The following is a 12939-nucleotide window of genomic DNA, read 5'->3' as shown; positions in this document are numbered from 1 at the left end:
TTTGGAATCTGAAAAATAAAAATGTCAACAATATTGGTGACAAAATTTTTTTTAAAATATTTCTTTATTGGTCATTTATCTCAGTGTGGACTGGCCTATGACACACTGGTGTCGCTTATTGTGAGTTGCTGTTTGTGGGGAGAAACACTGAGAACCATGGTAATTAACAGAGAGCAATAGAATAAGCCACTTTATAGACATGCACCATGAAGCACTTAAATGCTAAGAAAGAGGTGAAAGTAGCAGATGAACCAATAAGAGCTAATCAGAAATAAGTAGAGACAGCTGGGGGGCTAGAGCAGGAAGAGCGTAATTAAAAGATGTGGAAAAGCTGAGATGTAAGTAAAATGGTAACCTGAGGAAAACGGAAAGAAACAAACTAAAAGCCAAGAGATGAAAATTAGAAGCAAAAGGGAAAAAACTATAGCTAACATAAAAAGTAGACAAAGGAACAGCAATTCAAAAAAAAACCTTAATCATAATATACAAATGAAAAGAACAAGCTCAAAGCAATAATCTAAAACCTGATCTAAGTAATATGTTGCTAAAACCAGAAACACAAATAAAACTAAAAGTTAAAACACCTACAGATCATGACACAAAATGAATACGTTGCATTAAAAATGAAGTGCACGCGTATCGCTTGTTTTAAGTCAATAAGCAAATGAACCTTTTAGTTTGCTGTGGATCATCCTGAGAAGGGCTTTATTGGTCGGAAGAGACCAAAGCAGAGATGTTTGGCCAAATTGCAAGGCATGATGTTGGAAAGAAACCAACCAAAACATTTCAGCATAAAAACCTCGTTCCAATTGTCAAGCATGATGGTGGAGAATCCCAAACCAGCAAAACAATCCCAAACCATTGTTTGGGATTGTAAAGGATTCACTTGCAGCCATTGGTCGACCATGAATCCTCTGTATGCCAAAGATTAAAATGTGTGGCCATTTTTCCAGGCTTTTATGTCATGCCAGCAATGAGGCAATGTTGCGTAAATAAGTTCTCCACAAACAGAAAGACAAGGATAAAGTCACACAGAAAATTATTAGTTCAAGATATTATTGCTAAAGATGTTTATTAATCAATCATTGGGTGCGCCCACAGGGATTTATTTCCTGCTTTAACTTTATTTGATCTGTACAATCTCAGTATAACCTATTGAATGCCTTTGTACACTTGGGGTTAGGTTTGAATCATTTTAGAACCTGGGAAGGAGCAGACGATTGTTTTATGTCGTGACATGAAAAGCCTTAGTACTAAAAGAGGGTGTAGTTTGTTTTAAGCATGACTGCTTTTAGCGAATGCACCATAATTTTAAGTGTTTATTAGGGAATGACAACAGAAAATGCAGTTATTATTATTATTATTATTATTATTATTATTATTATTATTATTATTATTATTATCATCATCATCATCATCAATCCTTAGAAAATGAGTTATCTCTGATCTCCTTTTGGCTATAGACAATTAGTTATCTTTTTCTTTGGCTCAATGGGAAGACATGAGGTGTTGAAAAAGTTTTCAGTCTAAGCAAAACCAGTTTTTAGATTAAAGCTGGGATAATTTTGAGAGTATTTGTTGGGTTTGGACCTTTTGCCTCCATGCAAACAGCATCATCGATATCAGATACATAAATGTGTGCAATAGGAGCCAGAAAACATTTTCTGATGTAGAACAAGGTTATTCGCTGGGTTATGGATGTAAAGGCCCAACATTAGTCCCTGGGTAGATAAATCCTCTCTTAGTTCTCTGCATTGATTTGCTCCAGACCAGAATCAGAATCAGAGACTTTTATTTACACTCATTACAAGGAAAACTCACTCAGCATATTTACTCTTCTTGAGAATATACTGACTACTACGTTTTCTGTGTGAACAAGCTCTTTCATTAAAGATCTCATGAATTTGGTCATCTTGTCCTCTGCAGAGGACACAGAGTCCAGGGACTCTGTGAAAGGTGAATCAATTACTATGAAGTCGTTGAAGTACTTGGGAAAGTAAGCTGGATGTGGGGGATGAGATGTTGAAGGCTCTGGATATTGTTGGGTTGTTGCAGGTTATGCACCTCTTCAGTATTGCACGGGTCACTGGAACGATATCTATTGAGTTCCAGACCAAGAGTTTGGCTGTCCATTGTGTCTCAAAAGAAGCTTCGAACCATGTCCAGCAAGGCATTTTGTGGAAGAAGGTCAAGGCCTTCCGGTTCTTGTGCGCACAAAGCAGGAGTTGGATCTATATTCTCAACTTACAATCAAGCTTTCTCCGAGTGTGGGTTGGACTCTCCGCTGCCACGAACAATGTTAGCTTTGTTCATGGACAAGACCTCAAGGTGTCGTCATGGAGGGGAGGGTTTTGGAACCTCAGAATCTCATGCTTGCTTTATATATATTTCAATATGAATCTGTCAGCATCTTTTAATCCAGTCATATTCCTCTAAATATGAGTCCAGGGCTCCCAGTTGAAAATGGACGACCACGGCATCCAGCAGCAAAGCATTCCAATGTTTTTTACCAGAAATACATAGCCAGAGCCCAATAAACTGTTCTGACTTGTTTATTTATTTATTTGCTTGTTTGTTGTTTTTTTTCTACAGACTGTTCTGTCAATTCATTCCATATGGGGCCAATGAGGGCAGGAAATAGGCTGACTCCAGACAGGAGTAACTGCCAATGTTAATTGGCAACATAAGTTTGATGTAGAGCAATGCTGGTGAAAAGCGAGACCCAATCGGGTCCTACACACGTTGTCAAATTTGTACTGATTTTCTTAATGCCGGTTTAAGTCCAAGCCAAGACCCACATAGGGGGTTCAGCTGTTTTTTATACTTTTTTTTTTTTCGACACGAGTTATATTATCCAACTTAAATGGGCTCCATACAAGAAACCTTTTGTAACCCCCAGGCTCACTAAATATAAATCCAGGCAAAATCCATACAAGGGGGAGGGGGCCGGTTGGGTGCATTTCTTTTTGTCCAGGTCCAGAAAATCCTTTCATATTCAGCACAACCATATTATCCCACTCGTTCATTTTCTGGGAAAGTCACCAAAAAACTCCAAGACTGTTCTTGTTCTGTAGCTGTCTTTTAAAAATGTCGACCCCTCTCCCCCATCTCTCGCTGTGTGACACAGGTCCCTGGCCCTGGGGCAGCAGTACTCGTCTCTGGGCTCCCAACCCCTCCTGTGTGGCTCCATCCCTGGCTTGGTGGCCAAGCAGCTTCGCTTCTGTCGTAACTACATCGAGATCATGCCCAGTGTTGCTGAGGGTGTCAAACTGGGCATCCAGGAATGTCAGCACCAGTTCAGAGGCCGCCGGTGGAACTGTACCACCATAAAGGACAACCTTGCCATCTTCGGACCAGTGCTGGATAAAGGTAGATCCTTAATGCTAATTGTTTTCGTAGACTCAATGTCTTCTACCCATTGGGTCATGTGACAAACACACGTTTTAGTGAATGTTATTGGGGTTTTTCTGTGGCAAAGAAAGTCGCACATTTTCACTTAGATGAAGGATAATATTAAAAGTTGTGAAAATATTTTCAAGCATAAAAAAGTGAAAAGAATAGGGTGTATTTGTAAGAAGTTCGTTTTACGTTCATAATAAGCCTCAGTCCACATGCTCCACCTCTGTACAACTAAATCTGAGTACAAATTCAACTGGTCTATGAAGGCCTCAGAGGTTTATTAGAGAAAAAACATTATCAAGAGGACGAAGGCTATAATATTGCTAAATATTACAATAATTATATACTTAACAATTAATCTAAATTTGAAGCAGTCTTTTAAAATTGAGAATTTTCAGAAATATTGATAAGGATAACTGCAATTCAATATTGTGCACCTATAACGAAGTATGAAGAATATAGCAGACAGATCAGGAACACAGATTTGAAGATGTTTAAAGCGGTGAGGTTGCAAGACAATTTTCAAACATCCTTCCACGTTTTTTGCCACAGATTGTCAATGGAGAATTTGACTTTTCAAAACTTGACAATTGGTGTGGACAGTCATTGACTGTCCAATTTAAATAAACTTGAGCTATTTTGCATTATGAAGATTTCAGACTCTAAATGTTGAAAGGTGGTAGAAGAACACCTCAAAAGAGATGCATATATAATTCAAGTTAAAGTTGGATCTCAACTGTCCTGACGCAGAGGTCTGAATAGAAAGAAATACACACTATACTTTTCAGATATTTTTTGTTAAAAGAAAACGAACAGTGACGTTTGTGGGTGTGATCTGATGAAATGTGAAAACCTCATAAAAAAAATGTTAAAAAGAGAAAAAAAAAATTTCAAGGCAATATATTTTGACTCTATTCAGACAGATATTGATTTGACAAAATTGCAGATGAGTACAATAAGTGCAGTTGACACACTATAAAAAGTATATCAGGTGCTTTTCACTAACATAACTACTGATATGGAATATCCCTTACACAGGAAACAATAGAACCATGTCTTCTGCTCAAAACCCGGATTTTAAAGGTAGACGTTTCTGCATTGTGACTAAGCCTGCTGATTGGAAATGAATTAGCTTGTGTGTCAGAGGAGAGGGAAACCGGGCAGGAATGGGCAGTGTGAGCAGTCCAAGCTCCTCAGTCAAATAAAAGGGATAGGGGAGGCCAAATGAGATTACAGGCAACAGAAAAGGGCCTAGGGGCTCCGCTCAACCCCTACTGTGCATGAAGACCAGTCCGCTCCCCACACAGTCCAGCTCCCACGGACACCCCATTCACACGCCCTTTTGACTCTGTCATGAAAACAGCCTGAAAGGAGATCTCCCCAAATCTAGACCTGTAGATCTTTGGGGTGAGGAAGCGAAGGAAGTAGCAAAGGAAAGACGACGAGTGTGTCTCTGTAGGAGTGAGGAAAAAGAAGGGAGTTTTGGAGATGTTCAACCTGTCGCCACCTTCAGGTGCATATTGGCACTGCTATTTGGTGAATGGCCAAGGATCCAGGGAAATAGATGCGGGGGTATAAGGGTGTATGCCATTTCAGCTCAGAGTGGAGGTGGAAATGGGTAGTTGGAGGGAGAGGAGGGGGAGTTAAGGGAATGCCAGCTCTGGGCAGAGCGGGGCTGTGGGGGCGCTAGTCGCTGGGTCCTTTGTGCAGATAATACAGTGTGACACAAGGGAAACAAAGGCGGATTGATGGGCCCAGCAGGTAGCAGGAGCAGTGCTGGCCTTGGTTGACAGCCAGAGATCCAGGGGCCCAGGGCTCATGGGGGCTTGTTTTCAGGGTCTGACTGGTCCTGGCAGGGCAAGAAAAGGAAGCCCAACCTGCAGACTGTAAAGTGCGCTAAAGTCTTGAGTCATCCCTTATTTCTACAAAATGTACTTCCAATAGCGCAGACTGTTGTTAAATAGGTCTTGATCAATAGAGAACCCTGCAAAAGTAAGTATTTTTAAGTTGTGCCAGAAAATCTTAATCTGGACCTTGACTGGATATTATTTAACAGATAAATATGCTTTGATCTGAACGATCAAATTGTAGCTCTGGCTGTATGTTTGGGGTTGTGACCTTGCTGGAAGTTGAACGTCTGCAACAGGACTCTTCCAGAACGGCCCTGTAATTGGCTAAATCATGTCTTCCCATCACCTCTGATTAGGATTTCTCTCTCTGCTGAACATTATGCATCCCCACAGCATACTGCTGCCACCACAGAGAGACAGTAATATGTTTTGGTTGCTCCATGAGAATGTTTAAAGTTTCAGATTTTCTTTTAGAACCCAACCTTGTTTTAAAGTTTTCCACATCTTTTCTCCCTGCTTTGTGTTCCTTTGTCTTCACGATGCTCTTTGAAGCCTTCACAATGCTGCTGGATTTATGACTGACAATAAATTAAACATAGTGGGCTGCAAACAGTGCACAAACATGGCTACGGTATGAAAACAGGATAAATAAAGCGGACAACTTTCAAAGAAAATCCTCGAAAGACTTACAAGAAAACTGGAAAACAGCCGATCAAGTCCACTTCTTTCTGTGCATTACATAAATGGTTGAGAAGACAATAAAGATCTTGGCTTGACTATGAAGTCCATCTTTTTTGCAACTTTGCTTGGAGACATGCTGAGCATTGATGAGTCTTTTAAAGTGCCCCTGTTGGGTTTTCTCTAAAGTTGAGACACGGAGGAATTCCTTACTTTAGATACAGCTGAGAATTTGATTCTGTTCATGTTAAGGCAAAATATATATATAAAATCTGCCCCAGCCCCTGTAGTAGAGAGATCAGGCCAGTACGCGCTCCTGACAAGTCAGCTATATGACACACTGTCATTCTTGTGTGAGTCTACAGCAGAGTAATGGCTGAGCTGTACTAAGTGTGCTGTGATTGTGAAACAATGGTATCTGATTACATAATAAGCTGTTCCCTTGAAAGGAGGCCTAACTCCATCCCTTCAGCGTCAGTAAGAAACGGGACGACGCTCTGCTCGGTTTCACCTGAGGCCGTTGGGCTGTGAGCTGGGACGGGTGAGGGGGTGACAACATTCCTGAAACACTATCCAGATGCACAGCAGCACACCTCGGGGATGACAGGAGGTCACTGAGCTCCCACTCAATACCGGGGCCTACCTGACACCACAATGGGGAGCTGTCAGGGCAGAGATTCTGCCTTGTTGCCGCTAATATGAACTAAATTGTAAACAAAAACTGTTAAAAATTAATACAAAAAAGGGAGTTTTCTTTGAGCTACTTGTTTTTCTCTTCTTCTTTTTTTTCCTTTGGCAAATACCTGTCCATAAATTTGTTGCTTCCATAGATGAAAAGTTGTGTTAAAAGGGTTTTGCCTGGAGGGATCCTTTTCAATGTATCTGTCTGGATGTTGGCAGCAGCTTTGTCCATGTTTAAATTCAAGATTGACACTCCTCTCCTTTTTTTTTTCTACTCTGTCTGTCTTTGATTGTCTCCTTCAGCTACGAGAGAGTCTGCGTTCGTTCATGCCATAGCCTCTGCCGGTGTTGCCTTTGCAGTGACCCGATCCTGCGCCGAGGGCACGTCCACCATGTGCGGCTGCGACTCACACCACAAGGGGCCACCGGGTGAGGGCTGGAAGTGGGGCGGCTGCAGCGAGGACGCGGAGTTCGGGGTGCTGGTGTCAAGGGAATTTGCAGATGCCAGGGAGAACAGACCGGATGCTCGCTCTGCAATGAACCGGCACAACAACGAGGCCGGACGCACAGTAAGCATGTGCAGAAAGAGTCAGTGATAGGATTTGACTAATAAAATGTAAATGTGCAGTACCAAATAGACTTAAGTTGGGTAGACTTTATACAATACTTGTGAGTGTACAATGCCTTGAAAAAATGTGAAAACCATTTTTGCTTTACAAATTCCTTCTTTTTTTTTTACTTTCTTTGTCGAACTTAATCATTTCATTTTAAACTTGGCAATGCATCTTTTAGATCACAGTGGAGGAAGTTTAGCCCAATTGGCTTTACAGAAGCCAATTGTTTTAATTCAATCACATTTGAGGCTTCTTAAGCATTTATAGTCTACTACGTGCTGTTGAGCCCGTCATTTGAAAACAGAAAAGCATGTGCCACAGCTGCAAACCAAGTCCTGGCTTTACACCTTTCCTTCTTCAGGCACAGGGACGCCAATGAAGTAATCAAGAAAGAAAATCCGTTATAGGCGGTAGAATACTCAAAGTTGCACCGTTCAGTAGTGCATCCAATTTGACTGAAGTTAAACTTTTTCGCAAAGATGATATGGGGAAAAATGTACATATGAAAAGTTGCTGTTGGAGACAAACTCCAAAAGGCATCCATTTGTAAAGGCAGATGCTTGCCAGTGTATTTGTTAAAAGTTTAACTAAGTTTACTTAATTTAACTTCAAGAAAAGTTCAGGCCACTATGAAAACTAAAACAATGAGCTGCTTGTTCCAAAGCGAAGATGATTTATGCGGTAAACACTGCGGTTTGGGATTACTAACTGCTTGTGAGATGAGCAGGGATTTGCTATTTGACTCGTCCGCACATTTCCGAGACTCTGACTGAAAATGAGCTCCCGACTTTGAATGACTGGTTAATTACTCATCTAAACAACAGTCAGCCCCACGCCTTGCCTTTCATGCTCGGTGTCCCAATGAAGAAGAAGCAGAAGAGGAAGAAGAAGAAGAAGGAAAAAATTCCCCCAACAGTCAAATAACCCGAGCGACTTGACGGTGGAAGAAAAAGGGAATCAGCTCAGACTTAAAACATCACCGGCTGCCGTCACTGCTGGGGGAAAACAGGCCCTCGGCTGCTCGCTCGGGGGCAAATAGAGGGACCACACGGGAACGAGGCAACCCTTTGATCTGAGCACACCGGAGCAGTTAGACGGGCCACAGGAGATAACTGAGCAGTGCTGCCGTCAGAGGCCTCCAGCTCTCTCCACCTGGTGCTCTCACGCTTCACTATTTAGCCCCGAGGCCCTGGGACTTTATCTCAGCATGACAAGCTCACATCGTGATGTCACCAGTCCGCCGGTGCACGGCCACCTGCTTTCCGCCCTAGCTGGGGGAATTCAGCTGCTAAATATATCTGGTAAATGAAAGCACAACTAAATCAAAACACAAAGGTAAAATGCGCCCTGAGGGAACGCACGCTGACTTCAGAGAGAATTAGCAGCAGCACAAAGCATCTGTGCTTCACAGCTGCCTGAACCCTGAGTGACATACAGCCAGTGGCTCGTTTTTATTTCGCAGAACTGCACTGCGCAAGCTTCAGACAATGAACCGCAACGTAACCTGCTGGTATGGAGAGTCTCATGGTTTGGCATTGGATAAAAACACCCCAACATTGTGTTACTAACAGAGATGTAAAATTATAACATATTTTATTAAGTTTACAGTCTAATGTAACAAAGATTTTTATATCTCCATTTTGTTACCTTTGACTAATTTTACAGCCAACGAAACGTGACAGTCTTACATCCAATACAAACATAGGAGAAGAATGTTGACTTGATTTTTGCCCAGCAAATAGTCTTTGACACTCAAGAAGGATAAAGCTAAATAAAAATAAAAAAAATCATTGCCAAAGAATCCACCTGCTCTCTATTCAAGAATATTTACAGAAAGTTAAGTGGAAGGAAAATATCTGCTAAAAAATGTACAATAATCACAGCTTCAATAAACGTGTGATTGAAACTTAAAGCGAAGCAGGAAGAGTTAAATGCGAGACAACTCTGGAAGAAAACCAGGTGGATCCTTCAGAAGATTTCCCTCCGAGGTGGCGGTTCACCTTCCAACATGACGACTCAGACCATAAAGTCAGATTTATAATAAAACAGTTTACATAAAAATGATTTATGTACTGCTATATCTGGGAGTCTGTCCCAGATATATCTTGGAAAGTCTAAAGATGTGCAAATCTGGTGGAGACATATTCTAAAAGACATGTATTGACAGGCCTTCAGGCAAAATCTTAAGTAAGCAGATGTGACCGACAGACGTCATGTCTTAGCATCTTTTTTGTATGTATCCTGAGATCGTGAGGTGGCATATCTCTCGATAGAGGTCAGCTTGTCCCATAGAAATCTGGAAAAAGACTTTTCAGTAAGACCTAGAGAGAAACAGTTCTGGGTCAAATCCGAGGTGCTTTGGTGCACTACTGTTTCAATTGGTCAATGGCATCCAAAATATCAAAAGATGTGCAACGCCACAAACTAAATGACTGCCTTCTGTGTTCCTCAGACCATCCTCGACCACATGCACCTGCGCTGCAAATGTCACGGCCTTTCCGGAAGCTGCGAGGTGAAGACCTGCTGGTGGGCGCAGCCGGATTTCCGCACGCTGGGCGACTACCTGAAGGACAAGTACGACAGCGCCTCAGAGATGGTGGTGGAGAAGCACCGCGAGTCACGGGGTTGGGTGGAGACCCTTCGAGTGAAGTACAACTTCTTCAAGCACCCCACCGAGCGCGATCTGGTCTACTATGAGGGCTCCCCCAACTTCTGCGAGCCCAACCCAGAAACTGGGTCGTTCGGGACGCGCGACCGCGTCTGCAACGTGTCGTCACACGGCATCGAGGGATGCGACCTCCTATGCTGCGGCCGCGGCCACAATACCCGGACTGAGAAGCGCAAGGAGAAATGCCACTGCATCTTCCACTGGTGCTGCTACGTCAGCTGCCAGGAGTGTGTGCGTGTCTATGACGTGCACACGTGCAAATAAGAGGCCTGTACTTTAAGGCAAACTGACTGCTGGACCTTCTACCTTAACCCCCGTGTCCTGCACAACTTCCCTGCAGACGCAGACCCATTCTGCATACCGGTCAATAACCCACTCACACACAAACTTAGTGCGGAGCCAAGCAAGGGTCAGGTGCAACAATAAAAACAGAGCTTAGGTCAGTTTAGTTTGGTAATTCCTTGAGTTCATTGATTTACAGTAACACTGGTGTTTATATACACCAGCTGTATAATTCTATACAGTTAAAAGATTGTCTGTATCTTGCAACACTCAGATGCAATATTCATCCATCAGCACTATTAACAGTACAGTCATTAAATCACGTTGGACGTGTCAGACATTTACACTTTCTGTTAACATCGTCACAGGAAATGGAGGCCTAACACCGAAATACTTTTCAACAATGTTGAACAATTTGGATAAATGGATAAATGAAATCATTAGTTTGTCTTTACTATTTACTCTAAAAGTCAAAACTTTTAGAGTAAAGTAAAAGTACTTTGATATTTGTTTGATCCAAGTTATTGTGACAAACTGAAGAAATCTGTAAGGCAGCAAATATTTCTCCACCTCAGTTTTTGCACATTGAACAGCACAAATACTTAGAATGAGGCAGTTAAATGAGGACATGGCACAAACAACATTAGGAACCTGTGACTTAAGCACTCAGCAAACATGATCTGCTTTATTAGAATATGAATGTTACACCTATTCTACTTTTCAGCTGCTGAAATGATGTAGAGTTTTAAGATTTTAGCGTCTAGTTTGTTTCCTAACATACTTCATTTCCTGACCTGAGGAACACGACCCATTTAACCTGTTTTTACTTTGACACCTGACACTTACTGGGCTCCGTAACAGATAGTTAAAGGTAAATCAGAAACAACAAAACAACTTAATCCTTACAACCCCTGCACTGGACTACCTGAAAAACTTCACCTGCTCTCATGGGAAGCAGTTGTGCCACTTTCAGCGCCCTCTCCCCCGTGTCTTTATTTATTTCCCTCCTCTATGCCAACATGATGTTTGTGGCATGTATAGAAACACATAATGCAGTAAAACACACCCTTTTCCCCAACTTACACCTCAGTCCTCTAGCTATTACGTACGTCTAAAACTAACATGGCATCCTATCAGTTATTCTTCTGCAGCCCAAATGTCACTTTTTAACTACTGAACTGAAAACAGCAGGCAGACGGTGCAACAGTCCTGTCTATTGTAAACTACTGAGCTGATTGAGTCCTTTCCACTGGACCTGTCATCTGCAAATTCTGGATATATATATAAAACTCACACTACAGTGTGAGGTTTATAGCCCTGCATTTTTGAATTATGGCCATTGGGATGGGACTGAAGGTATGCAGGAGGGCACATGTGCATTTCTCTCACCAACATCCCCACATGGGTTTATGTATGCACTGTTCCAACAACTCTAGGTGGGAATACAAGCATTTTTTAAAAGTCTGCAAAGTTCTTATGAATAATAGCTTTGTTGCACTTTCCGAGGGCGAATTTGGCCTTTAAACTGCTCATGAATCCACGTGTCGTGCTCGAGTCGAGCTTTAGCGCGTTTGATTACAGTTCATCAGGTTCGTCATAAAGATCTGTGTCTAAAAATAAATCTTATTCAGTAAAGACAAGAGGACATGTAACGACACGTGGAGACCAAGGATTGGGGAAGCCTCTGATTGGCTGTCACATCTCTCCAAGCATTCCTTCATGTTTTTCCCGTCCTGAAGCATTCAACAGGTCTGATTTATGAAGCTGTATTCTTGTCTGTGCTTCACCCCAAAAAACATGCCTGCCGCACCGTCGTGGTAACACTGAGGGAGCATGCAGGAGTTCAGCAGAGGAATGGATTTAACTAAGGTCAAACTAGGAGATCACTAAGGGAAAATGAGGTCTTTTGTGTGGGAAAAGGTAAAAAAAATAATCATTTTGTGATGGTTCCTCATGCTTCTTATAAATTATACCCACCCTGTATGGGCTGTCCTCTCTGTGTGACATAGCTTAGCATATTTGTCATCTTCTACCTGGATGTACCTTTCCACTATCCAACATCCTGACTTTACCCCCCTGCTATATCCAAAGTTTTGTACAAATGTTTTAAAGTGAATAATTCCCTTTTTATTTTATAATCGTAAATGTTATGTTTTTATAAATATTATTTATTATACAATGTATATATCTGTATGACTGAACTAAGATTATATATTTGAAGAAGAAAAATCTGTCTGTCTCGTGTTTCTTGATGTTTCCGTCGTCAGATCAAGATCTTCACTTGTCAAGTTGGTACTGGTGTGTATTTTTATTTATTTTTTTTTTCTGTGGACAAAAACAAAATGACAGTACATTCTTCAAAGTAGGACCGGATTTCGAGGGTTCCGACACAGCTCAAGTATGGGGAAAAATTATGTAAAAATATTAGCAACTTTTATTGTCTACGTGATAAATATTTGAATTTATAAAAGAACATTACTCTAACCAGAAGGGTTTTTTTTTTTCTTGTGCTGGTAGTTAAATAAACGTTGCACATACAGTGTTTTATCCATCCATTCACCCATTCCCTTCATCTAGCCTTCCTCACGGTATGTGGTTTTGCGTCTTTTGTATCAAAACGATGTGGAAATATCTCAAATTTGCATGCAGTCTTTGATTCTATACACAGACAATGTTTCAAAAATCGACTGAGAGCTCAGGAGGTTAGAAAAGTGTGGGACGTTTACTTGGAAAATGTGTTGGAGCCTTGTATTTTATTGATTTACAT

At 41.5% G+C, this 12939-nt stretch overlaps 1 protein-coding gene across 1 annotated transcript in view; it reads left to right on the top strand.

The window, feature by feature from the left end:
- wnt3 (wingless-type MMTV integration site family, member 3) overlaps nt 1-12345 on the top strand; it is a 31254-nt gene extending 18909 nt beyond the window's left edge. The window contains exons 2-4 of the mRNA XM_055042715.1: nt 3128-3369; nt 6912-7177; nt 9675-12345. Of these exons, the coding sequence (XP_054898690.1) occupies nt 3128-3369; nt 6912-7177; nt 9675-10154 (988 nt within the window). The 3' untranslated portion in view covers nt 10155-12345. The remainder of the gene's footprint in view (nt 1-3127; nt 3370-6911; nt 7178-9674) is intronic.
- The last annotated feature ends 594 nt before the right edge of the window (nt 12346-12939 follow it).

The sequence above is a fragment of the Poeciliopsis prolifica genome, unplaced genomic scaffold (assembly GCF_027474105.1).
Source record: "Poeciliopsis prolifica strain line A6 unplaced genomic scaffold, Auburn_PproV2 SCAFFOLD018, whole genome shotgun sequence".
Taxonomy (NCBI): domain Eukaryota; kingdom Metazoa; phylum Chordata; class Actinopteri; order Cyprinodontiformes; family Poeciliidae; genus Poeciliopsis; species Poeciliopsis prolifica.
Note: the sequence above shows the minus strand (reverse complement) of the source record. Positions and strands in the feature narration are given on the sequence as shown.